The sequence below is a fragment of the Gossypium arboreum genome, chromosome 2 (assembly GCF_025698485.1).
Source record: "Gossypium arboreum isolate Shixiya-1 chromosome 2, ASM2569848v2, whole genome shotgun sequence".
Taxonomy (NCBI): domain Eukaryota; kingdom Viridiplantae; phylum Streptophyta; class Magnoliopsida; order Malvales; family Malvaceae; genus Gossypium; species Gossypium arboreum.
In genome coordinates, this window is record NC_069071.1 from 1,568,193 (window position 1) to 1,595,988 (window position 27,796).

The window sequence follows — 27,796 nt, forward strand, 5'->3', positions numbered from 1 at the left end:
AAAATTTTGCCCAAACTCATCCATATTTACAAAAGACTAACACAAATTCATTTTTGACCCGTCCATATTATTTTTAAATTTTTATAAATTTTAAGTTATTTTATTTTATTTTAATATTTAATAATTTTATACAATTTTTTATTGAATTTTTTATATAATCATCTTAACATTATTTTAATGTTTATATTAAAATACTATTATATATTTAGTATAAATTTATTTTTTAATATGTTCTAAATTACATCGTATATAAAAATAACATAGAATAAAGTATTATAAATTTAAATTTAGACTTTAAATGTTCAAACCCAATCCATTTTAAATACGGGCCTAACTTTTTATCTAACATATTTATTTTGACCCAAAATCTAAACCCTAAATTTTAAATAAGAGAATGAATCTAATGCCAACCAAAAGAGATCTCAATCAACATAAATTTATGTGTAATAAGTTATATAATATATAAAAATGATCTAATTTTTTCTCAAATTCATTTTATACTTTTATATTTTCTCCAATCTTACAAATAAGCAATTGTAAAATTAACTTATTGATAAATCATTATGTATTAAGGTATTGAATGAACAACAAATATCAAATCACTTCGTGGGTCAAATCAAATCAAGTCAAATTCAAATCAAAAGTAAATCTAATATAACATCTTTTATGTTTATAGAAGCTCTTAAAATTTTGTCAAAATCTTTCTATTTTTACAAAAATTAAATTAAATCTATTTTAAACCCACCATTTTTATACTTTATATTATATTATTTTTATATATTATATAATTTAAGATAGATCTTTTGTGTTCTAAATTAAATTATATACAAAATATTATAAAATAAAACATTATAAATTTAAAAATAAATCAATCTAAATCAAACCCTAAATATTCAAACTCCTAAGCATTAAATCCAAAACCAATTTATATTTTAAATAAATCTAATTTTTGCCCAAACGAACCTTTAGATTTGATCAGATAATTACAATCCTAAAAAATTTAAGTAACCTAATTCGATTTAGAATTAAGCTTTCATGACTAAGGAAAATTAATGATATGTATTTAACCAAGTTAAGCTTATTCATCTAATTAATTTCCTCATTTAATAAATAATTTCACATTCAAATTTCTCTAATAAATCACCAATAAACTGAGCTAATAGGCGTTTACGATAAATATTTTGTAAATAAATGTTGTTTTTCTATTATTTCAAAATAATCCAAAATTGATAATAGATAAAACTTTCAATAAATTTCAGTCCTAAAAAATTGTAGCGAAGAAATGACGGCAGCTCATAAGTGCTTGAAATTTATGAAATGTAATCAAAGCGAAAGGTTAAATCCCATTGCTCATTAACCCTAGACATCATTTTAAATCATCGCTGCGCTTTACGACAAATAATACTCTATTTATAAAAGATGCTTATAAATTATGCTTATAATGGGAAAAAAAATTGATGTTGGTTCAGGCATTCAGAATGAGTAGGAGGTAATTGATCATCAAAATAATCAGATTTTTTAAAAGAAATTCATCATTATGCCTTTGAGAGATCCTAACATGCAAAAGCAAATTAAAAAATAAATTCATTATTAAATGAAAAAAGAAGCAAAATTAGAGAAAAAAAGGGATGGATTTCTCTCAGACAAATGCCTCGATTTGTCGTCACGATTTGAAAGAATGGAATGGATCAGACTCGTCATCTTTGTTGAATCATCATTGAGAAACCCTTGAATCATCATTAAAAACATAAAAAAATAAGACTAAAAAGAAGAAATTAACAATTTAAGCTAAGAATTGATGAGACAAAAAAATAGAAAGGTTTATGGGATTTCAGAATGAAAGAGAGGAAGCTTGGAATGAAAAATAGCGAGCTTTCTTTTTTATAGGCGAAATGATTTAGGGTTTAGGGTTTGTTTGATTAAATATTTACCCTCTATGTTTTTTAAATTTACCTAAACAGCCATTGGGTTTGGTTCCTACTTTGATATTGGGCTTTGGTTTGTGGGTGAAGTTGATTTGGAAACAAAACAATTTTTATTTTTATTCTTTTTATTTCACAATGTTTGTTTCATTTTTGAATTCAAATTATTTCGAGTTTAGGTTATTTTGAATTTATATAATTTAGAGTTTAAATCATACTTGAGGTTTAGGTTTTTATGAGAAATTAAATCACTTTAAAATTAAATCATTTTAAAATATTTATTCAAATTATTTCAAATTCAGGCACATCAAACATAAAATCAATTTGGATTTTTTTATTTGCTCTACTTATAGTCTTTCTCCCAACCCATAAATAGGAAGATAATGTACTTCAGCACACTCGAACCCACATCCTCTAGCATCGACAATAATATTCATACTAATCTAGTTAAAATTCTATCGATCAATTTAGGTCATTTTAAGTTACTTATTCAAGTTATCTTTTTTTAAAATGACATTTCAATATATTTGTTGATGTAAAATTTTTGAATTGCAATAATAATTAACACGTAGACTACCCAAAAGGCCAACTAATTAACATGTCCTTAGGTTTGGGCCCAATGACCTAATTATAATTAGGTAGATATATACGCCATTTTGCCTGGTCCAACCCATGGGCCAGGCGGAGCCCGCAGGTAGTTCAACTTGAATAATTTTTTTTTGGGGGGAATGACATAAATTTAATGGGTAAATATTAAATTTATATATGAATTATGATTTAATATGTAATTTTATATGTAAATTTTGATTTGATATAATTATATCGTAAACTTGAATTACGAACCATATGTATATATAAAACATTGATTTTGATTCAACTGTACATATTTAAAAACTTTAATACATACATCTATTTTGATATTAAATTAATATAATTGTCTGCATATATAATATATTAACATAAAATGATGCTAATTTCGTAAAGTTGTCAATGATTTGTAAAATTTTGAAGCAAATTATAATTTCATGTATGACATTGTACAAAATCAAAGTTCAAGTACAACATTACATATTGAACCAAAATTCATGTATAATTTTAATATTTACTCTTAAATTCAATGACGGAAGTATTTTCTTCTTAAATTAAAATTAATAACCTAAATATTAATATAAAATCATTGGAGAGCATGTCCGTTTTGAGTGGATGACACTTCAAAACAATCAAATAATAATATAAATGTCGGATAAAAGTCATACAAAGGAGTGAGCTTAAATTCTACTAAACACAAATGTCCACATATTTTGAATAGATAATTATGCTTGACGCACGTTAATCAAATTCTGACTGAAAATAATGTTGAATGTATTAAGAGATTCATTAGTTGGAGACAAACAACATTTGATTTGTTCTGTGAATGGCTTAATGACTATTTATTTTGACAGAACCCAGCATTTATTGATTTCAAACTACCATTTTAATTTTGTTTAAAGAGAATTTAGGGGGTTGAAATGTGGGTTTGTTACTTCACAGACAACCCCAAAATCATGTTCTAAATTTTAAATTGGTTTCAAATTTGAAAATATTAATGTTGTATCAATAAATTTTTGGGTAAATTATTTTGTTGTGCATTTTAAATAGTGATTGTTTTTATTTTGGTCGCTCAAATTATTTATTTTTTGTTAATTTAATCATTTCAAAACAAAAATAACTAAATTATTTACTTCACATTAAATGGTAATAAAAAACTAACAGTACATTTTCACGAATTGTTTTGAGTGATCAAAATAAGAATCACTCCTATTTGGAATTACTAATGGATCGTTTATCTTAATTTTAAAGTGACTAACATAAATTTAAAGTGACTAAAATAAAAAGGATCATAGTGATTAACAAAATAACTTATCCTAATTTTTCTCTTCAATGTATATTAAATCACATAAATCAAATTACAAGTTTGTATGTAATTTTACATAGTTGTATATAAAGTAAAAAAGTAAAAAAATTGTCCTGAATTTCAACATCACAATTTTTTTTTGATAAATTCAAACTATTAATAAATTAATATTTATAATTTAATTCACATATTTTAAATATATTACCTATCAAATCTAAATTAATAGTTAAATTAAGGGAAAGCCTGTAAAAATATTATGAAAATTTTTGTTTTAGAAAGTAGATTGTATTTTACTTATTTTATTTAAAAAGTTAGATAATTTGATATATATACATTAAATTAAATAGTAAGTTGATATTTTCATTAAAAATTTCATCTATTTCTACATAAAATGGATAAACTAATCCTTATACGTACAAAGATGAATTTACAATAATAAAAAAGATAAAATCAATTTAATCTTTGAGTATGAAAAGAAAAAATCATTTACAATACTTTTACCGAGAAAATCCCGACTCAGGGATGGATCCAGGAGGGGCGGCCACCCCCTTAGAATTTTTAGATTTTTGAATTTTATATATATATTATCATATATTTTAGATTTGGCATCCACGTTATATAAGATTCGCCCCCTTGACCCATAAAGTTAATTTTAATAATAATAACAATCAAATACTAATGCATGATGGGCCCTTAAAAAGACTAAGCTTAGAGGACCAATACTTGACTGGTATAATCAATTTGGTTGCTTTTTTGGAGCAAGCGGCATGATCAATTAAGATACATTGAGGCATCTCATATCGCAGAGTTGATTGACAATGGTGAGCTTGAAATTGGCAAACGAAAAAATGAAATCAATACTCTCCAATGTCCATGCAATACCTAATAGGGATCTCATTTAGCTTCTCTCAATAGCTTGATGAGGATGCTCGATTTTGTCTGTCATATTACAATATACCATCACGTCCGGCAACCTTACTTAAAGAAGTGAAGCTGATGGAATATATGATGCATTGAAATTCGTTTAATTTGTTTTCATCTTGTATTTCATGATTGAGATACTTGGAATCACTAATGATCTCTGTCAAACGTTGCAGTATAAATCGCAGAATATACTAAACGCGATGCAGCTGATGTCATCAACTAAAACACTTCTCCAAAAATTCAAAGAACATGGATGAGATTCTTTATTTAAGAAAGTGAAGTTATTTTGTAAAGATCATAAGATAGAAGTCCCTAATTTAAGTGCTTCGTACAAGCTGATTGAGGTCGGTCTCGCATCCAAAGAGATAACCTCACAATTAAGCATCACAATCAATTTGATATATTTATTGCTAACAGAAATGAATTATCACTTTAATGATGAGGTAATGGAGTTACTTGTTCTTAGCTTCGCTTTGGATCTACACAATAATTACAAAGCTTTTCGAGTGAAAGATATCTGCAAGCTTATGAATAATTTTTATCCGCACAATTTTACGAAGCAAGAAAAGCTACACATTAAAATTCAATTAGAGCATTTTCAACTTGATGTTCATGAAAGCACGGAGTTGCAAAAAGCTTTTACAGTTGTCGAATTCTGTCAAGTGCTAGTTAAGACAAAAAAGTAAAGTATTATCCTCTTATAGATAAAATTATTCATCTTCTGTTAACTCTTCCTGTGTCTACTGTAACAACCTAACAAACATTTTCAACTATGAAAATTGTAAAGATAAAACTTCACAACATAATGAAATATGATTTTCTTTCAACTTACTTAGTAGAATACATTTAAAAAAAGATAACTCAATAATTTTTAACAAATTCTATTATTGATGAGTTTAATCTTACGAAAACGCATAAAGTGCAATTTAAGATGCCTAGTATTAAAAAATAAGACTAAGGCTAGATTTTTAATTTAATTTTAGAATTAAAATGATATTTATGAAAATTTTAATATAGTGTGCTTTTTTATATCTTTTACAATTAAATGGTTCATATTTTTAAAAAATATTAAATTAATTTATTTGATAAAAGAATATTTAAAAAAATTGACAACTTTTTACATTAAAAAAAATACCGTCCGGATTTAGAAATTTCACCCCTAGAGCATGCTTCCAAAGCAAACGCCCCCACGGATCCCACTTGTAAACAACACAAAAATATATATTAAAAAATGAGAACAATAAAGCACAAGAATTTAAAAAACTTTAACTAAAAAATTAGGGCATTCACCATCCGCCTTACAATTCTCCACTAACTCCATGGCCCCATCATGACCTGCCCCTTTCATTATTTACATATTCCATTGCGTTGGCCATTTGCCTCAAAAGATGAGTTTTTCCTTTTTTTTTAATAAACAAAATAACCAGACCCCCATAAAAAAAATAAAATAAAAAAGCAATTTTATTGTTCGTTAATTATTAATGTTCTAATGTACCAACCTCTATTCTTGATGATGATGATGTCTTCGTCTTCGTGTCTCCGTAACCGTTGATTCATGAGAATCACAAACTTGTGTCTTGAACTTACATCCAAACCGTTTATTCAATGACCCTCTCCATCCGCTGCCACGTGGATTTTCCTTTTCGATTTTTTGGATTACTTTCTTCATTGTGGAACATTCCCTTTCTAGTTGATGTACCCGCGTCCTCATTGAATCCATGTCTAGTCGTAACACTTGATTTTCCCTCACGGCTGCTCTCCACGTGGTGCTTCCTTGTTCACCACGTGACATCGCCACCCTTTCCTCCTCCTCATCTTGTTGTTGTTCTTCTTCTTCGTCGTCATCTCTTCTCGTCCCCGACAATCTCCCCGCATTCATCGGCGCCGTTTCCGCCGCTAACAATGTACCGGCGATCGCGTGACGTAGCTGCAACTGCTCGAAGAACAAGACTTGGACCACCGCACGTAATGGTAAACGCTCATTTTGTGCCGCGTGAGTGCATGCTTCGAGTGTAAGCTTTTGACAGTCTAATACTCCACATATCTTTTCCCGCTCCGATTCCGGTATCCATGGATGCGCCTTCAAAAAAAAAGTTTATAAAAAAGCTTAATTAACTAATTTAAATCATATTTTTTTTTCAAAATTTAAACCGCTTGTTTTTGTTAATTGTACCTTGAGGTATACGTCGACAGCTCTGTAAAGTCCATCGTCGAAATTTCTAGCTTGATCGGGAAGCAAAATCGCGAGGTTATAGAACTTTTCCGGTTTCAAATTGGCGTCGGATGCGATCTCAGAAAGGTAACCGTCGATTAATTTTCCGACGAGCATCAATGCAGGCAGCCTACTGCTATTAATAATGTTATCGTTGTTACCTTCGTTTTCGGCTTCGATTCCTGCAGCGTTTCTCTCTTCTAATCCATCCAGAAAATAACCTAAAATCCTCTCAATGCAATCGACGTCATAGAGCGTCTCGTTGAGATAGGAATAACTCGGGATTAACAGATCGTCTAACGTAGCCTGCTCGAGTTGGAAACCGATCTTCTTCTCCAACGCGGCTTTGCTAGATTCCGATGAGTTTAAAATGTTAGCGGATCGTAATAAACCGAATAAGAGCCGCGTTGCGGTTGATGAACTTGAACGTGTCTTTTCTAACGGAAGGTTAGAGATTATCGTTTCCAAAAGCTCTCTCTGTTCACTCTCTGTAATAGCGGCGGCCAATGACGACGACGGTTTCCGATTTGACCGCGACGTTCCTGGAATGTACTTCTTTGCGTAACTCATAAGGCAGCTTTCGATGACCTCAGGACTCAGATCTCGCCTTTTCAATGTTGAAATTAAGCGTTTGAACAACGGTAAACTCAGCAATGCCAGATCTTCAAACCACGACTCCACATTGCTTGTTCGAGCTAAAGCTTTTCTTCTCAAACCAGTTTCGATTCCGTTCCACAAAGCTTGAGCCGAAGTGCCTTTCGCTTCAACGATTCCGTCATTCACTGGCCAGCCAAACAGAGTCGGATCTGTAGAAGAAGCTCTCAAAGCGATCGAATCGATCAATCTCTCAACAATGCCTAAAGACTCCGCTAAGGTCATCACCGATTCGCATGATTTCAACGCTTTGATCGATGCTTTAAGATTTTTAAAAACGGATTGAGAAAGGAACCTTTCGGTTTTAGAAATCAGGTTATCTTCGGAGTACTCATCGGTCATTTCGAGAAACTCGGCCGCGCAACGGAGAGGAACAACGGTGGAGGAGGAGAGATCGATTTTGACGCCGTAACAGAATTTGGCGGCGGTTTCGAAAGCGTCAGAACCACCCGGAAAATCCTGCAGAGATATCTGGTACCGATCTTCTTCTTCATCATCTTGTTGGTCTTGGGTTTCTTCTTCTTCTTCTTCGATTTCATTCCCGGTTTCACGTTGCTTTTGCTTAGTAACGGTTACAGTAGATGATTTCTTACCTTGTTCTTCTATTAACTGATCAATCTTTCTGCTTTTGGATATCAATGGAAACTTCAACAACAACAACAACAACAACAAAAAAGACAAATAAATGTTTGCTTCACCAACAAAAAAAAAAACACCATGAAAAAGAAAATTCAAAACTTAGCTAACCTTATGAAGATGAAAAGTCATATCATCAACTTCAATAATAATGTCACTAGGTAACCCAGTAGCACAAAACCTGTAAAAATTAAAAAAAAAAAGTTAACATATTTTTGCAGTATGAAAAAAAATGAAGGAAACGAAAATGAAAGGCTAACCATGCTTGGCCTTTAGAGCTAGGTTTATCAGCTGCCATTTTTTTTCTTTCAGATTAAGTTGAAAATGCTTTGGGTATTTAGAAACAGTTCTGGAAAAACCTAAAGCAGATTAATTTAGGGTTTCCCCCCCTAGTTTAGAGAAGAGAGAAGGGGTTGGGTTTAGGAAGAAGAAGCAATTGGTAAAATAAAAAAAGGGTGGGAAATTGGAATCCTGGAAAACTCAAGGAGGGACAAATGAAACTTGGACAAATTTCAAAGAAGGAAGATCAAATTTTTTTTATTATATTCTTTTACCCCCCAAAAAAAGTTTTTTTTTTAAATTTTTTATTTTTGGGTCCTTCGTTTGAATCACATCAGAATCTCAAGTCTCAACTACTCCAACTCTGTCTAAAAATGTCAAAGAGAGGGAAAAATGGGACTGAAAAAGGGTAACGTTTAGAAGAAAAAGACCAAAAGTAGCAATTAATCCCATCTTGGTTGGCATTATATTGTTTCCCATTTGAGTATATAATGCATATTTTATAATTCCTTATTCTTTTAAATTTAATAATAAAAACACAATTGTGCCAAAAACAATAAATAATTAAAGTGGTATAACTTATTATAATGTAATTATACCATGATATTAGTACACAGTACTTCCTACTTTATTCAATAATGACCTTTAAATTTCTTTCTATTAGGTTAGTTATAGTTCCTTTTTGGTCTGAGTTTTGACCCTAGTATGCTATAGTCACAAGTTTGGATCCGGTTTAGAGTGATTACTAATTATGAAAACTTATAAAATGATCATTTAATTATTAAATTTTGTCATTTTTGTCACTCAACTATCTTGAATATGTTCATTTTTACATTAGTTATATTGTGATAAAAAATGACAAACTTTAATAATTTTATAATAATTTTATAACTTTTCATGGTTGACAGTAAAAAGGAAAAAAAAATCATAATTGAACTATTATCTTGTAACTAAAAAAAAATTAGATGCCCTCTACTGTAATTTATTTATTTTTATTCACAATATTCAAATCGAGTTCTTGGGAAGTTTGATATATAGTTGACTCAAAAGCTAAGCATGCTTAATAGAATCATCAACAACAACTACAGAGAGAGTGAGTAGTATGTACTCTTCACTTTTTTTGGCCAGTGATAAATACTCTTATTTGGATTTTTATTTTTATTTTATTTTTTTTGCTTCCATGGCTAAGAGAACAAGAGATTATTGGGTTTTACTAGCTTTTCTCATGTGGGGGCATTATCAAAGTTGGTACCAGATATCTACAAGAAAACCAAAATCCCAAAGCAAGATGACAAAATTGTCTACCATGATAATTTTAAGAGTCTTGTTAAAAATGCTTTTAGATGCAACAACTAATTGAGAAGGAAATTGATAAGCTTTTTCTTCAAACTTTTTTCCATTGAGGGGCAAAAGGAAAGAATTGAAACTTTGGGTGTCCAACACTGCAAGTAAAAAAAAGCCATTGTTATTTAATATAGTCATATGAAAATAAATGGGGGTACTGGCCATATTCTAAAGCACATGACCCACATAAAAGAAAACCCCACAGCTTTAAAAATGATTGGTTTTTTGTTGTGTTTTGAAGTTCTAATTTGAAGCTTTTCTTTTTGAAATTTTCAGGTCTGAAAACGTGGCGCTGGCTTTCATTAATAGCAACATGGCCTCCACCCTTGTAAGTTCTTCCACCCTCTTCGTTGCATTGCATTTATGAATTCATTAATGAGACAACTACTAAAGAATATTTTGTACAATTTTCCATTAAGGATGTGTGTAAATGGAGTTAAGGAAAATAGGGTGTGTAGGAAAAATGGAAAATTGATTTGAATATTTTTGCAGTATAAATTAAAATTTGTTGTTACTTGAATTGAATGGAAATATATATTTTATTTAATTTCTAGTTATTTTTATTTTTTATATAAAAATAAATTATTTTATATTTAAAATAACGATAATAAGTTAATTTTTTATATAAAATTAGGGATAAATATCAAATATAAAAATGGTCTCCATGGTATTTTTATCAAACTTTTGTCTAATGTGTCATTTATTTATGAACTTTAATTTTGTGTAATTATACACATGAAACTTGAATTGTGGTTCATATTTATATATGAAATTTTGATTTTAATTCAATTGTACACCCTTAAAAAATAAATATATATATTTAGTTTCATATTGGATTAATATATTTGTTTATATATGCAATATATCAATGTAAAATAGTGTCAATTTGATAATGCTATTAGTGCGTTTTGAAAAGTGAACCAAATTAAAATTTCATGTATAAAATTGCACAAAATCAGAGTTCACGTATGACATTAGACATTGTATCAAAGTTTATATATAATTATGATATTTATCCCTATTTAAAATAGTAAAAAAATAAAATATCTTTATAAAAATATTTTGGTTAAATTACTTTTTGGGGCTTGAATTTGGCAACTCTTCAAACATTGAAGTATCAACTTTTTTTTTGTCCAAGTTAGGCACTAAACTTAGTAATTATTCTCACATTGGGGCTTAATTTTTTTTGTCTAAATTAGGCTTTGAACTTGACAATTGTTCTCAAATTTATGCTTGAAGTTTTTTTTGTTCAAGTTAGTCCTTAAAAACCCTAGAGTTTAGACCAAATGTTGAAACAATTGTCAAGTTCAGTGATAACTTTCAATACGAGAACAATTTTCATAATTTTAACGTTATTTAACTCAAATATTTTGAAAAGTTATTAATTATGTTATATTTAACTGAAAAACTGTTTTCTTTTTTTTATATAAATATTATAGGTAAGACTTTGGAAGTATACCAAATAATGTCCAAAAGGTCATAAACATTTGTAAAAATAAATTTAAAAACTCTGAAAAGTAATATAAAAAAATCGAAGATCAATAGGATCATTATGAAGAGTTGGAAAGATTTATAAAATGTGAATCAAAATCAAAGGAAGAAGACAAGGCAAAGGATTTGTGATTAGACATGAATTACAATTATTACTCTCCTTGATTCTTTCTTTAAACTTATTAAAGAGTGTTGTTGTCATATTCAGTTAAAATGGTGGTGGTGATGATGATGTCGAAGTAAAAAAAAAAAAACACAAAGCTTTTGTTATTCAAAGCTGAATCTTCTGATAATAATTGTGTTTGGAATGGAAATTGGAAGATAGAGAAAAATGATTGAAGAGGTAGACTAAGGTGTAATGGAAGAACTTTTGTTTAATTTAGCTATTTTTCACGTGGTTAGGTTAGGTTAGGTAGCTAATCGTTAGGGAAATGGATAATATAATGTTTTCTTTTTATGTCTGTACATGATATGCAGGCATGACTATGGGGCAGGTTAATTTCTATTTTTCCTTCTCTCTACTTTGATGTTTTGCCTTTTTTTTTTTTTACTTAATTTTTCTAATTAGAAGGTACCAAATCGTTACATCTGTTTTTTTTTTAAATATTTTATAAAAATATTTTATAATTTATGTATTTTAATATTTTATTAAAATTTTAAAATCAAAATCAAATTGATACCATTATTAATGAAATTGAATTTTTTATAATTAAATGATCAAAATAAAAATACTTATAATTTAGGTGACTATTGGTATAATTTATCTTAAATTTTAAGGTAAACAACTACAATGTTACTAAATTATTAATAAGTTTTATTAGTTCACTCAACTTCAAAAACTTGTAAAATAATCATTGAATTATTCAAAAATTTCTTTTAAGTTATTTGATTGTTAATCTTTTTTAAAGTTCAACTACCAAACTCCAAATAATAATTCGACAAGTGATGCAAAGAATCAATACTTATTAACGAGTAAAAGATACCTTAAATCCAAGTCAAACAAAAAAACTATACAATAATAATACAAGGACTTAAATGAAAATTTTGAATACTTTAATAACCATTTTATAAGTTTTTTAAAAATGAGTGACTAAAACATAAATTATTATTACTGAATTTAGGTGTAGTTTTCCCAATTAAAAAATATAAATAATAGTTTAACTGTTCAATAGATCATATATAGCAACAATAAGTCCATTGCATCACAAATTCCTCATCTGAATTTTACAACAATCCATTAAAATCAAGCATTAGTATGGTATGGGTTCAAAGAGCATAATATCCTCAATGGCTAATTTTCACTAGCAATTACTAAGCATGCATTATCAGAATCCAAAACCAAAATCTGTCAAGGGGCACTGCTTCCATCTGCTTTGTCTGACGATGGCTCGGTGACTGGTTTCTTTGCTGGTCCCGATTCTACCGGACTCATCAAAACACGCTTCACACCTCGTCCTACAACACCAAGATGCGTGACCGCTGCAGCCCCATTTGTATGAGCAGTGGAAACAGTTGGAGAATCAAAACCTCCATTACTGTTAACAGTACCCATCCGCGATGAACTCCCCACAGCAGGAGATGCACTCTTCTCATCAGCCTTTGCCTTGGCAGATGCCATGCCCAGGATTTCGGCAATAATGGACTTTGGGTTGGCTACCAGCTGTTGTAGATCTTCGAGCTGCAAATGCCGAAAGGGATGGAATAATGAAGTTATAAACTTGAGGTTTTACCGTTTTAGTTCAAATTAGATAAATCAAAATTGCACTTGCCTTCTTTTCAAGGTCTTCAGCAAGTCCGGCAAGTGTTTCAATTTCTGCTTCTTTATCTTTGACAGATATGACAGTTTGAGAGCCAGTGGAGGACTGTTGAACACCATCATCCAATTCAGAGGTAGCTGAAGAAGATGCCAGGTCTGAGGAAGTCTTTACTTCATTTGTGAGTCGCTGCAGCCGAGACTTGCAAACGGAGATGGCCTTCTGACAGTACGGAATTGCTTCTTCAGGCTTTGAGCCAATTTCCAAACACATACATATTCGAAAATTTCTAAATTATGGGGTTAAGTGGCAAAAATAGAACCCGAATGGAATTAAAGGGTGTAATTCGGGAATCCCCATTTCAATTTTAACTAGCATGCATTGACTAACCAAGACACAGCACCATTTAATTGAACTAGAAATTGATAATAAAGATATTTCAGCCATATCAAGGATACAATTCAGCTATTTGTCGATTATCTGGTTCAACCAGCCGTTGCAAAATGGATAGAGCTTTCTGGTAGTCGCCAAGCGAAGATTCAATATCCTCTAAAGAAGCATGACAGAAACAAAAATCGATGATTTTAGGTGAAATGACATGCTTCAAGAAAAATCCACGGAAAATTCATAAAGAAGGTTCCTCCACCCAGTCACCCAACAAATCACATGCAACTAATAATAATGAGCCATCATGTACTGACCTCTTTCGAGTGCAACCTCAGCTAATGATGATAAAATATCAACTTTCTCCATGGTGTCACCCACCTGCTGTTTTTCAGAAATCGCCCTGGCAACATCCAGCATTTTCCATGCCAAATCCAGGTCGGACTCATCCGCATCCTCATCTGCTTCGGCCACTTCATCAGTGTCACTGTCGCTATCATCACTTTCCTCCTCATCTTTTCCACCTGAAGCACATAATGATATTAACTAAAATTCGGGCAAGGAAAGGTTGACAATTTGGTTTATAGATAACATATGCAATGATGACATTGCTCGTGGAGCAGCTATCTACAATTGGTAACAATGTCAAACCTACCAAGGCAGTAAAAAATGGCTCTACTAGTTATCTGTGCTCAATTCACTAGAGTTATATAACCCCTTTTATGAATAGAATACGTACTGCCATCTGCAACTGTAGTACTTGATACAGAAGCAACCGAAGATTCACGAGTTGCAATGGTTTTACTCGACTTGTCTTTGTTCAATTCTTGTTGAGTTTCGCCCTCTTTCTTCGGTACAGAAACCAAAGGATCAGCCTCCTCTTGAGCTTTGTACAGCAATGCACGGCCGTAGAGATAGTAGGCCTTGAGACATTCCACTGCAAGTTCACCGTGATGTCCAACCCTAGAGCGAACAAAAATAACAATCTTGATACATAACAAGTAAATTAAGATACTAATGGAAATTCTCGAAACCTGCCTTTTCCTAAAGGTAGTTTAAATTACCTCCTCATAGATTTCCAACCACTTTTTAATTAAATCCTAAACCCTAAATCATGAAATTATTTGTTAAACTAGTAAAAATTCGTTTCCATTTCTTCTTGTAACCCTAAAATGAGATGAAATGAAACATAAGCTGATAAGCCAAAGGTTTTGAACCTGATTTCAAGGGCGCGGCTAAAGCAATCAGCAGCTTCGGCGAAATCATTTTCTTTAAAAGCTTTAGATCCGTTCTCCGTTAACTCGTCTGCGAACTCCAGCGTCTTTTCTCGATCAACATCGGAAGCCGGTTCAGAACCGTTGGCATTGTTGTTATTGTTGCATGTAGACTCGGTGCCACCTTGAACCGCCGATTCCACAGTGGCTTCGATTGAACCTTGCGTCTCTAGGGTTCCATCTGTTTCCTTCCCTGGTGTTTGCTCCGTCACAGCCACCGTCACCTCTGATTCCGCGGTCGTAACTTCTTCTTCGGCCATCGGTCTTTTGATTTACTGAATTCCCGAAATATGCAAAAGAAAAAAAAAAATGGAAAGAGGGTTTTGGCTTCTGGGGGTTTCTCTTTTGCGCTTCCTTTCGAAAAGCCCTTTCTGGCGGAAAAGATACATAAAATTGGAGATTCAGGAGGGAAAGACCAACATTCTAAACGACAGCGTTTCTAGTAGGTAGCTCGATGAAGGATATTTTCGTAATTGAGAGAAAATTGTTTTCTTTTTATGGGTAAACTATACTCTGTATCACTAAACTATTAGTAAGTTTATGTTTTAAGTACTCGACTTCAAAAAGTTATAAAATAATTAGTAAACTTTTCGATTGTTTTAATTTAAGTCACTTAACTGTTAAAATAATTATTATATGACATTATCTATTCGTACCGCCTGTATCAATCGAAAACTCTAATTCCTTTTTGTCCTTCTATATTTTTATTTTTTTTACAAAACAGCTTTGAACGTTACAAATTTACGAATCAAAATTAAATAACTTTCTTCTTCGATCTTAGATGCCAATCGTCAGATTAACTTTGATCTAGTATATATTTTTCTACTTGTCAAAAAATACTAATTTATCATATCGATTATCGATCCGTTATTTAGAGTTTGTTAATTAAACTTTTTAAAAAATATAATAATTTAATGAGAAAAATAAAATTTTAGAATAGTTGGATAAATTAAATAATTTTTTTTTGAAAAGTTTAGTAATTATTTGTTTTAAAATTAAATAAGTAAACTTAGTTCGGGGGGAATTGTCCTTTCATTCTATTTTAAATTTATTAGTGTCTCAAGCATCTGATTCGAAAGATAAGGCAGAGAAGAAAAGAAAGCAAAATGGCTTTCACAATTTCGCCACCTGTACTCCACTCTCTCTCAGTCCGCCGTGTTCGCGACGCGCTCCCCGGACGATCCATCAAGGCGCAGGTCAGTAAACCTGCGCCGACGGTTTCTCTCCCTAACCGGAGGCAGCTTCTGTTCTTTCTGACGGCAACGACGGCATTGACAGTTAAAGACCCGCCGTCGAAAGCGGAGGACATTCCATTGTTCGGTTTGAGGAAGAAGTTGAAGAAAGCGGAAGAGGAAGCGACGGAGATAGTAAAGGAAGGGATCCGGACAGCTGAGAATGGGCTGGAGACGGCGGAGATTGAGATTAAAACGGCGGAAAAGGAAATAGAAAGTAGCGTTGATTATGGCGCGTTGGTTCAGGCGGGTGCCGTGGCGGGAGCCGAATTAGTCGGGGTTGTGGTGGCTACTTCTATTGTTAATGGAATTTTAGGGGCTGATCCTCAAAAATCTTAAAATTTTTTGGATGTTTAATTTGGTTTAAAGTAATGTTATTAATTGAAGTAATTACAATTTTTTTTCTTGTTCATTGTGTTATTATATAATTCGTACGGATGAGTCGGTTGTGGTTATGTATATTATTATTTAAATTTCTAATCTGTCACGAGTTAATTAATTATCAATTCGGCTAAAAAATTACGAGTAAATCTCTATAATTAAAATAAGTAATATTATTCGAGATAGTTTACTTTTGAGATTCAAACTCACACTAATTACATTAGTAAAACCTTCAATTTAACAATCAACTAAAGCTTCATTTTGATATGTAAATGATTAATTACTATTAAGTTAGTCTTACTATTAACTAAATCACCAACTCAATTGTTAAATTACGAAAATATATTTCATAATTAAAATAAATTATATTATTTAAACGTAATTTAGTTTTTTATATTTAAAAAAGTAAAAAAAATTTATAGAGGATTTGAACATGAACTAATTACATTAGTAAAATATTTAATTTACTATTAACTAAAATTTTATTTTAATACTTTTATACATTTTAATTTCAATTATGTATACTTTTATTACTTCCATCAATTGTGCATATATTGATAATGTATTCGATTGAATTGGTGTTACGAGTTAACTTGATATCAACTTAAGATTGATTGCAACACGATAAATAATTAAATATATTTTTAAAATTTTAAATATCATACATATTTCATGTGTGATTATTATAATTAGTTTTAAGTTATACATTTTATTATTTATTGTTTGTTTTTTTGAACATATATTTCAATTTAAAATTTGTGAGTTTCATACGTATACACATTTGATAGAAATTCTAGTATATATAATTTAATTTTTAATTTTTCAATTACATCTATATAAATATATTTATAAGTGGATATAAGTTTTAAAATTATTAATTAAGTTTAATAACCTAATTTAATAATTGTAATTTAATTTTAATTTTAAATGTAATTAGAAAAATTAAAATGTATAAGATAAAAAAAGTTAGTATTAAAATATTAAATTTTTACCAACTGATCCGGGTTGATATGTACAAATACAAATTGATATTTATTAATATATATCAAAATTTTGATCGAAACAAAATTTAAATTACTAAATATCGAGTGAGAACAGAAACGATACGTACTTTCTAATACTATACTGACTACCATGTTCTCATGCTTTTTTTCTTAAAAAGAAAAAGTGTAATGGGGGTTGGTTGATTTTTTGTCAACCGCCTTCTTGGTGTAACTCAGAATTAATATATTTTTTAATCGATTTTAAATTAAATATTATTTTATTTATCCCAAATTTGATATAAAATATTAAAGTTATATCTAATTTCAAATAGACTCGATTCGATAGATTATAATTTTATTTTTATATTTTTATACTATAATAAATATTAATATAAATTTTATTATCATATATTTTAAATTATAATATAATTTTATATAAAAATATTATATTATATATTATATACTAAAATATTAGGACGGTGGGTTTTCTCTGAAGTCGATCCCAACGAAATAAATTTTAAAATTAAACCTATTTATTCAATACAAAAATTAGCCTATCAAGTCGAGTCAAATCAAAACTCGTCAAGTTTATTTTTTATTTTTTTGTCATTCTTATTCTTGTATGACATTTGGGTGTGATATATGAATACGAATATATTGTATATCTAACACTTGGATCAAAATTCAAATAACTTTTAACTTTTATAACATTAATGTTTGATTTTTTACAAAGGTCTCAAAAATCATTCTCGTTGAGATGCATTATTACCCAACAAGCTATTTGTTGAAGGTGAGCTTTGCTCACTTAACCAGTCATCTTGGACTGAAACAGGGGAATTTGTTTTAACATCATTCAATGAAGTTAAACAATTCTGCTTCGTAATCAACCTCCGATTCCCGATGATCAGTGCCTTCTCGATCACTGTTTTGGTACTCAATGACGTGTCGCTTTCATTGTCAGATGTTGGACAAGAGGAAGCTGAAGGTGATTCAATGCACATACATGGAACCCAAGCGCTGAGTCGGATACGTTCGAGCTCTTCTGCTACTTCGAGCATTGTCGGTCTCATGTCCGGATGAAAAGCAAGGCATCTAAAGGCAAGTTCAGCCACTTTGTGAATCGATGACAATGTCCAAGCATCCCCGTCTAGGTCGAGGTATGGATCGATTATTTCATCCACGCAGCCTTTTCCTATCCGATCGGTAGCAAGCGCGGCCAAGTTTACTTCGGAGTGAGGACGGGAGAAGTCGACTACTTTCAATGCGGTTATTATCTCAACGAGAACAACCCCGAAACTGTAAACATCACTTTTATCGGAAAGATGGAAGTATTGATGGTATTGAGGATCGAGATACCCTGGTGTTCCTTGAGGTGCAGTCGAGATATGGGATGATTCAGTCATCCCAAGCCGGGAAAGACCAAAATCGGCTACCTTGGATCGATAGTTGTAATCCAAGAGTATATTGCTAGACTTTATATCTCGATGAAAAATCGGCGGATTCACCGAGTGAAGATATGCGATAGCCTTGGCAGTTTCGGCAGCGATAGTGAGCCTTGCCATCCATGGGAGTGCTTCACCCCTTTCTCGTTGTAGATGTTGGGATAAAGTTCCGTTAGGCATGAATTCATAAACGAGGATCGGTTCACCTTCCTCGATACAGCAACCTAAAAGACGAACATGGTTCGGGTGGCTAACCGAGGAAAGGAGCTTAATCTCATTCATCACTTGATCAATACTATCAGGGTCTCTATATCTAAACCTTTTTATAGCAACCAATTCATCATTATGGAGTTTCCCAGCATATACTGTACCATAAGCTCCAGTACCCAACCTATTTTTATCAGAGAAACCATTAGTAGCTCTTTCGATCTCCCGAAATGCGTAGAAAGGAACACTCGAGCTGCCAGCGGCTTCACATAAACGGCGCTTTGCCCTTGCTCGTTTGTTCGAGGAATTACAACACCGGCGAACATAGCAACATAAAAGAACCAGACCACCCGTTAGCAAAGATCCGACGATGAGTCCTAAGATGAAAAGCAACATGGTTCGTCGGTTACTCGAAGAAGACAATTCGGAAACTACGAGACGAATGATGAAAAAAACAACAGTCTATACACAATTAGAGTCAGTTCTTGCATGATTACCTCCAATGAGAACACCGACTCTTGTCGCTCTACCACATTTTCCAGACAAGAATTTCGAAAAATTGCAGCTAGAAACTGATAACCATATATGAAAAGGGGAGTTAGTAAATTATCCAATTACAAATTATGCATATGAAGTATAAAAATAAAATCTGAAATTTAAACATAGAGGACCAAAATTAAAATTTGTTTCGAATTTTCAGCAAAAAGCTCCTCCATTTTGCCACAATTCATCAACTCAAATAAGAAATGCATTGAAAAAAAAACAGCCTGTTATATAAAAACTCTTCATGTTCAGTCAGATGATTCTAGTTATTGGTACCTACCTTCTTATAATTTTGATAAAAGATTGGATAAATTAATTCATGTATATTAAATCAAAGTGCAAGCTGATCTTTTTATAATAATTTTATCTATTTTACTGTTAAAATATAATCTATGTATGTTAGTACATGCAGTACACCAATGTAATGGTCAAGATATTTCATTAATCATACCACTTTTTAACAATAAAACTGATGAAATATTACCAAAAAAAATCAGTTTACCCTTGATGTTATATACAATAATTATTTTTTCAATTTTTAATAAACAAAAATATAATATGACTCTTACTATAAATGCTTCTATAATATTTTTACTTTCTCTATTAATCATTATAAACCTAAAATAATATTATTAACACTAAACTTAATGAGCTTAACTCCAACTTAAATTCTCAAAAGCTAATGTTGCACCTCATTTGCAATGATAAAAGCTTCAATTTCTAGACACTAATCAAGAATCCCATAAATTTCGCTCCAAAATAATCTAAATTCCAAGTCAAAAACAAACAACCAAAAGCCATAATTAATCCCTATATACCAATACCAGTCATAAAAATGGGGCGTCAACATTTTCATTGGGAAACGAGCTCCTCACTTTAACGTCTAGTTTACCCACTTCCCTCTTCTAAAGGTCACCCCCATAAACAACAAAAATACATAATTATCGATATGGAAAGGACTTGACTCACCTCGCCGGCAGCCACCGCCTTGTTTGAACCCATCACCTTCAAACCCTTCACGGCAAAGGCACGTAAACCCCACTGTTCTGTTCCCATTTTTAACTTTGGTACAATTAGCATTTTCATCACAATTACACTCCCCTTTAACCCACCACTTCAAGTTAATTCGGCCCATGACCAATGAAACTGCCGAACCCCTTTCCGGTTCGGTTAAAATTGTAGTCGACGAAAGAAGGAAACGGCACTGGGTATTGTTAACTTCGTTGTAATTCATCAACCCACCATCGTAACCGCCGTTTAAACAACTTATATCGTCGCTCTTAGCGACGCAAGGCTTGAGTTTAAACGAACGTTCTAGAAACGTCGGACTTAAATCACAAGGAGTTGGTACGGCCTTGGAGCAGTTTTCGAGGAGGAGATTATTAGCGGCCCAAACGCTGTAGTTTTCGCCGAAAAGAACGGCGATTGAATCCAGCCGCCGGTTGCATTTGGCGGGAAGGTCGACGATGATGTTGGTTGGAGTAACGTTTAAAACGTGGAAGTCTCCGATCTTAACCCCGGTCGAGCTGCAATTGAGTCGAATCGGGCAACCCGATGAGAATCCGAATGGAAACGGTAGGAATCTCCGGGTGTTGCCTATAACGTAGGAGCCATTGCACTTGATGTTGTTGTTCTCCGACTTAACTGAGTTCACTCGGGAGAAAACGAAAAGAACTGTTATGGTTATTGAGAAGCATAGCTTTATCCTTATCATCTTCGAATCCTCAAATAACAAAACAGAGCAATCATTAGCTACCTGAAAACAATAAGATAAAACAAAAAACAGAGCTTCATTATGAGAAACAGAGCAATAAAATAAATAACGGGTACTTAAAAAGCTTAATAGAAAGTTAAATGGGTACTCATGAGCTCACCTTTAAACTTCTTCAATGGCCGCCATGCAATTAATAACACATTTTTTTTTTTAGCTTCAAAAAGAAACGAATTGCTTTGAATCTTTAACCCTTTTTCATTTTTTTGAAGTTCTTTAATTTGGGTTTTTTGATTTTTTCTTACTTAAAATCAAATAAAAAAGGAAAATTTCGAGGGAAAGTAATGAGATTTTTTACAGGAAATGAAGAAGAAAAAGAGATGTTAGCAAACTACTCCATGCGTTAAAAAAAGCTAAAAAAGCTTACGTGTATTTTTATGTGAAATGACTGATATACCCTTATGTTGTGGGATCAAGTGGGAGTAATTTAGACGAAAATTCCATTGAAAAAGTATGGCTAAATTACAAAAGGGCCCACCCCTGACAGGAATAATGTTTGTGGTCAGCACGCAATTAAGAAAAAGGTTTTGACAAATAAAAATGATGATCACATTGTTGGCCTACCGTAAATATTCCTCTCTTTTTCTTTCTTTTTTTTTTAATTTCTAAAATTTATTTTGAGGTTTCATGTTGTAGTTTAAATTTTATTCTAATTTAAGCTTTAAGATCGAATTTGAGATTGATAGATTGATATCAATAGATGATTTGATGTAAAAAAATTTACCACTTTGCTCGTGATTCAATCAATGGTTACAAGTATTCAAGTATATTGGTTTAAATTGTAATCATAATTATAGTTGTAACTTCTAAATATTTTCGACCCGCTTATGGTTTTAATATCCATTATTATGTTAAATTTGATATTTAATTATTTGACTTTAACTTGACATAATTTAATTATTTTACTTTTATATTTAGTTATTGATATAGTGGAAACATGATTATTTTTATTATTAAATTAGGCGATTACAAACCAATTTAAAATTTCATAAATCGTGTTCAATCAATAATAAATATATAAGTTAGTTGAATAATTAAAATTGTAATTGAACCTACTAATAACATTATAAAAATGAAAAGAAATTATATCATATTAAATTAAATTTTTAATTCAAATATGGTAGTATAAAATTTGTTTCTACTCATAATTTTATCTCAATCCTTAAACCAAATATAATATGAATTTAAGTGTTTCAAATTTATATTATTTTTATTACTATAATAATATCAGTGTCTACCGAGTTAAAGCTTGATCTAAGATAATAATATATTTAATATTAGATGACCAAGTGATGAAACAATGAGTGCCATTAGATTTGGGACCAATTATTATTTTTTATTCTTAATGTACGGTTAAATGATAAATTACAGCCCAGATTTGGTTGTGGTGGACTTGTTTGCATTATGTGAAAAAAAAAAATATAAAACAATGTAAAATCATTGAAATTGTCACAAACATGCTTTCACGCCTTTTAATAAATTAAACGAATAAACAACTCTTTCAACAACCGAAAGGAGTAGATGATTAAGGGGTTGAAGGGGAGAAATTATTTTATCGAGCCTTTTAATTATATTATTATAGTTAATTTTTAATTATTTAATAATTTTTAGTAATTTTTTAAGAATTATTGATATATAATTTTAATAATTTTTTATCTTGAACGTCAAATTTTGAAGTATAAATTTTAAACGAAGAATTCTAAATTATATATCTCAAACCTAAACTTGAGTTTCAAATCCTAAATTAGAGGTTTGAGATTCGTAGTTCAAAGGTTAAGTTTTGGGTTCAGGGTTTAAAGTCTGAGGTTCAAGATTTAATATTTATGGTTCAAGGTTTATGATTCTAAATTTGAGGTTTAGGGTTCAAAATAAAAAAAATTACCAAAATTACGTGTGAATGACATAAAAAATATTATTAAAATGACATTAAATAATTAGAAATGGATCATAGATGATATGGTAAGAATGGTCTATAAAATTAATTTCTCCTATATTTAGTATTCGAGGTCCAACAATTCGTAATTTTTCAATCGAATTTTATTTTAATTTATATATTTGATGAAAATTTATTTTTATATATTGTCAATAGAGTTTTTAAACTCTACGAATAGAGGCGTAGTTTAAGAGCAATAAATAATGACCCAAACCACTTAATTAAAAGATATAATATCCATTTAAAACCCTTTTAATTATAAAGTATTTAATTTAAACTTCTTTTAAAAAAATTATTTTTAGCCTCTAATAATGAATTATTGGTTTCCTCCCACCTGCAAACAGAATTAAATATGTAACTCATATCCTATGTACTAAGATAATAAAAATATTTTTTAATTAAACATGTCATATTATTTAAAAATTGCTTGTAGATCTTTTTTAATTATATATATATATACAATGATAATTTAAACTTGTATCAAATACTAATGCATATAAAGCACATTTCCTTGATGTGGGCAATTTATTGCCGTATAGAATAAGGTGACATTGAGTGATTGGACTATATTGCCCATGCAGACAAAATAGTTGACTGACACAGTCTTATTGTTTACTTTAATAGGTTAATGGGTTGAATGGGTAATTCACAGTGCATGGCAGTGCAGTGTCCATCTAAATTTACTCTAATTATGCTGAACATTTTAATTAAAGTTATGTTTAATTTTATATTAATTTTTAAAATATATTATAATTTTTTTATTCACAAATATCACAATTTAATTATGTATAACACGGAATTGACACACATCACCGTAATTTGTTTTCTTTTTTATTGTTTAAATAAAAATTACTAATGAATCCATGGCATAAGGTGGCTATGACAGGAAAGCTAAATTGTCCCTTGGAGTGTTAGTACATGGTGGATAACCTAACACACTAACATGTTACATGTACATGGATTTTCTTTTTACCTAAACAATTAACTTATTTTAAGGAAAAAAAAAAAAAAGAAGAAGCTAGTGATGAAGAAGAGTTGCTTGAAGAAGATGAATTGCTGAGAAAATAAAAATAAAAATTTTCATGGTTTGAAATTTAATTCCCAAAGTGTTTATATACTTAATTTTATGTTTGGATTAAAAGGAGAAAAAGAAAATAAGTAAATAATAACGAATCGAATCTTTATAATTTGACATAATTTGTTCATCCTATTTTGGAAGGTCCAAATCGATAACATTGTTAATTGTTAAAGTGATAGTATGAAATTTTAAATAATATTAAACATTTAGCTTATATGTAAATTTAATATTAGTTGAATAAAGTAAATTAAATTCCCATGTAAAGGCATAGTTAGGAGAGTTGGTAGGGGTTAGTCTCCTTTAAAATAGAAAATTTTCCATTTACGTTTTAAAGGTAAAATAACATTTTGTCCCTTTAAAAATATTAAACATTCAGTTGATATGTAAATTTAGTATTAGTTGAATAAGGTAAATTGAATTTCCATGTAGGGGCATAGTTAGAGGAGTTGGTAGGGGCTAGCCCCCTCTAAAATAGAAAATTTTCCATGCTTTTGAAGGTAAAATAACATTTTTCCCCCTTAAAATTAATAAAAATTTGATTTAGTCCTTTAAAAATTATAAAGATATAGGTATTAAAATAGTTAAATTATATTTTTACTATCGTAAAAATTACAATTTAATCCTAATCCCCCTAAAAAATATCTGACTTCGCCCCTGTTTCTATGTACCATTGGCAATGTAATCAAGTAACAATTAAAAAATTCACATAATCAAATTGATGAAAACAATTAACAATGTTATTAATTTGGACTTACCAATAATATTATAAAAAACATGGCCAAATCATACCAAAATAAAGTGAAACATCAAATCCCAAATACCAATATAATTAAAGGACTAAACCATAATTAGACCAAATTATTAAGAAAAAGTTGATTTAGTTTGTCCTATATGGTAAAACTTCAGTCTAATCATGTCTACTTTATGAAAACTACAAAATTAATAATCCTCTACTTTAATGATATTAATCCAATTATCGATACACATAAACTTAAAATATTGATTTTTTTACTATTTAATGACGTATAAATCGTTGAACTATTAATTACTTTATTATTCTTAAATTAATTTCTCGATTTTCGTAAATAAAACTCAAAATTCTAACTTAAAAGTTCAAATCGTATTGAAATTTTCCATCTTGGCCGGTTCGTAAAACAGTATGCAATGTAAGTGAATTTTCCACATTAATTTTGAACGTAGGAAGATGTAAAAAGAGCAGCAAATATTGACCAGTGAAGTACACCATGGTGCCTAACTCATTGAAAATGACTTTTTAGACACACAATTAAAAAACCCTTTGGAAATTTGCATGCATGACGACTGCCCATGCATGGCCAAAAATATTTCAACAAATATATTTATTTTTTATTTCGTATTTTTTGTGTGCATGTAGCTTGGGACAACTTGTGTGGAAAATTGACCTAACAACATTACAAATAACAAGTAGATATTGTATTTAAAATATGTTAATAAATTATTCATTTTAAAATATTGTTTGATGATATTAATATTGTCTCATCATACTATAAACTAAGCCATAGAATAATATGATAATATTATCAGAAAGTACCTTTGAGCAATTAAAGTTACAGGGTCAACCAATTGATCACCAAGTAGATTTAGTAGGCCAATGCATTTATATGACCAATCGAATAATAGTACCAATATTGGAATTAAGTTTTCTGGATTTTAATTCAAATATTTAAAAGATTTTAAAATTTTAATGAGAATTTTTTTCATAAATATTAGAGGTATAATTAAATTTTTTATAAATTTAGACAGTCTATCACGATCCGCTCCTGAGATAGATATTAAGATTCGACTATCTTATTAAGAAGAACCTTGAGTAAATTATAAGCTAGTTAGAGGAACGACACTAAAAGGGACAAGCAAGTGACTTGAGCTCCCTTAAAATAAAATAAAAATGTGTTTTAACCCTTCTAGAATTTAAAAAAATAAAAATTAATACACGATAGAATTACATTTTTATTTCTTAAAATGATAAAATTACAATTTAATATTTCTAAAAATTATAAAAAAAATTACATTTTTAAGTTTCTAGAAAAAATTAATTTCAGCCTTCCAAATTTTTTTTTCTAACTTCACTAATTGTTAAGTAGATAAAGTGTAATTGAGTAAACAGCACGACCTAACCATAGGATTTAATCATGGTCGCAACATGTGGTTGACTTCATTGTATAAAAAGAAGAGAAAAGATAATCACACAATAATTTCACATTGCTAAATTTCATATTTATTCCATATATTTTATTTTTAGGAATTTAGTTGTTATATTTTTAGATTTTTAAATTTAAATCTAATTATTAATATTATTAAAAATAATTTATTAAAATCATGTTCATTATAAGGTCATTTTTAAATTACATTGCAACCAATTGAGTTTATTATTATTATTTTAAAATGTCGCACCAACAAATTTAACAAAAAAGTTAACAATGTTAACAATGAGACCTGAATTTTAAAATTTAAAAAGTAGAGAAACTAAATTCCTGAAAGTAATAAGTATAGAGACTAAAATTTAAATTTGCGAATAGTACAATGACATGTGACATATTTTAACCTTAAAAAGCATCCACTTGGTAACAATGTAAGCAAAAATGACATTGTAACGATCCTACAATGGAGCTTAGACAGAGTTGGTAAGGTTGAGCTTTGAGACATTGATGTCTCATATTCGAGTCTCACAATATATAATTTATATACTTTTTTCTAGAATTATTTTGGTTTGACTCGAGATATATTTTGATTATGAATCTAATTATGCTTTGTAATACTTTATTCTAATTATACTTAATTCGTATATGTGTTGTTTATAATTAGCGATGGCAACTTGGATTGTGAATTTGAATATTTAATCTGTCTTATAATTTTATTTATATATATAAAGAATCTTGACATATTTTAATTCAAATTTTGCATATTTGGATATTCAAAAATTATTGGAAAATTTTGAAATAATTTCTTTTAAATTTTGAATATTCGATCAATAATAATATTTAATTTGAATTTAGATTTACATATAAACATAAATATGGATAATTTATAAATAATAAATAGATTTAAAATTTTAAACAAATTTATTAATTCAATTTTAGATAATCCTCTATTATTCTTATTTGTAATTATTGTTAGGGATAATATAATTTGTGGCCCTGAATTTGATAATTAGGTTCACTTTAACACTTATATTTTTTCATCCCTAAACTTGAAAATTATAAAAGTGGGATGACATTGCACTTTGAGATTGTGCCACATCATCACTTAAAATTAAAATATATATAATTTTAAGTGATGATGTAATACAATCTCAAAGTGTCACATTTAGTGTTTTAATAATCAAAGTAATGATTGAACAAGTTAGGCCACTAGTTTTCTATTCAACTAATTTGATTAGTTCGACCAACAATAATTAAAAAAATATAAAAATCTAAAAAACA

At 29.9% G+C, this 27,796-nt stretch overlaps 4 protein-coding genes and 2 non-coding genes across 7 annotated transcripts; 1 reads left to right on the forward strand and 5 right to left on the reverse strand.

The window, feature by feature from the left end:
- Nucleotides 1-1,473: 1,473 nt before the first annotated feature.
- On the reverse strand, nucleotides 1,474-1,544 carry LOC128289564 (small nucleolar RNA Z105). The gene has a single exon (XR_008279210.1). It is a non-coding gene; the product is annotated as a small nucleolar RNA Z105 (small nucleolar RNA).
- A 90-nt stretch (nucleotides 1,545-1,634) lies between these two features.
- On the reverse strand, nucleotides 1,635-1,723 carry LOC128289572 (small nucleolar RNA SNOR75). The gene has a single exon (XR_008279218.1). It is a non-coding gene; the product is annotated as a small nucleolar RNA SNOR75 (small nucleolar RNA).
- Nucleotides 1,724-5,994: 4,271 nt separating this feature from the next.
- Nucleotides 5,995-8,940, reverse strand: LOC108458940 (BTB/POZ domain-containing protein At5g66560). The gene is made up of 4 exons (XM_017758331.2): nucleotides 8,503-8,940; nucleotides 8,354-8,423; nucleotides 6,914-8,251; nucleotides 5,995-6,820 (listed from the first exon to the last, which is right to left on the reverse strand). Exons 1-4 carry the CDS (start codon nucleotides 8,538-8,540, stop codon nucleotides 6,242-6,244), a joined length of 2,025 nt encoding a protein of 674 aa, XP_017613820.1. The 5' UTR covers nucleotides 8,541-8,940; the 3' UTR covers nucleotides 5,995-6,241.
- A 3,572-nt stretch (nucleotides 8,941-12,512) lies between these two features.
- LOC108467938 (uncharacterized) lies at nucleotides 12,513-15,228 on the reverse strand. Its single transcript, XM_017768805.2, has 6 exons — nucleotides 14,712-15,228; nucleotides 14,234-14,457; nucleotides 13,812-14,018; nucleotides 13,569-13,659; nucleotides 13,126-13,399; nucleotides 12,513-13,034 (listed from the first exon to the last, which is right to left on the reverse strand). The coding sequence occupies exons 1-6, from the start codon at nucleotides 15,026-15,028 to the stop codon at nucleotides 12,705-12,707; spliced, it is 1,443 nt and encodes a 480-aa protein (XP_017624294.1). The 5' UTR covers nucleotides 15,029-15,228; the 3' UTR covers nucleotides 12,513-12,704.
- A 539-nt stretch (nucleotides 15,229-15,767) lies between these two features.
- Nucleotides 15,768-16,412, forward strand: LOC108485460 (uncharacterized). The gene has a single exon (XM_017789303.2). It carries the CDS (start codon nucleotides 15,875-15,877, stop codon nucleotides 16,337-16,339), a length of 465 nt encoding a protein of 154 aa, XP_017644792.1. The 5' UTR covers nucleotides 15,768-15,874; the 3' UTR covers nucleotides 16,340-16,412.
- Nucleotides 16,413-18,047: 1,635 nt separating this feature from the next.
- On the reverse strand, nucleotides 18,048-21,674 carry LOC108487707 (wall-associated receptor kinase-like 14). 2 transcript variants are annotated; one of them, XM_017792102.2, is made up of 4 exons: nucleotides 21,431-21,674; nucleotides 20,526-21,312; nucleotides 19,511-19,585; nucleotides 18,048-19,390 (listed from the first exon to the last, which is right to left on the reverse strand). In XM_017792102.2, the coding sequence occupies exons 2-4, from the start codon at nucleotides 21,268-21,270 to the stop codon at nucleotides 18,108-18,110; spliced, it is 2,103 nt and encodes a 700-aa protein (XP_017647591.1). In that variant the 5' UTR covers nucleotides 21,271-21,312; nucleotides 21,431-21,674; the 3' UTR covers nucleotides 18,048-18,107. The 2 variants fall into 2 exon arrangements, with proteins under 2 accessions (XP_017647591.1, XP_017647642.1); XM_017792153.2 differs by lacking the exon at nucleotides 21,431-21,674 and having other exon boundaries at nucleotides 20,526-21,422.
- Nucleotides 21,675-27,796: the final 6,122 nt, after the last annotated feature.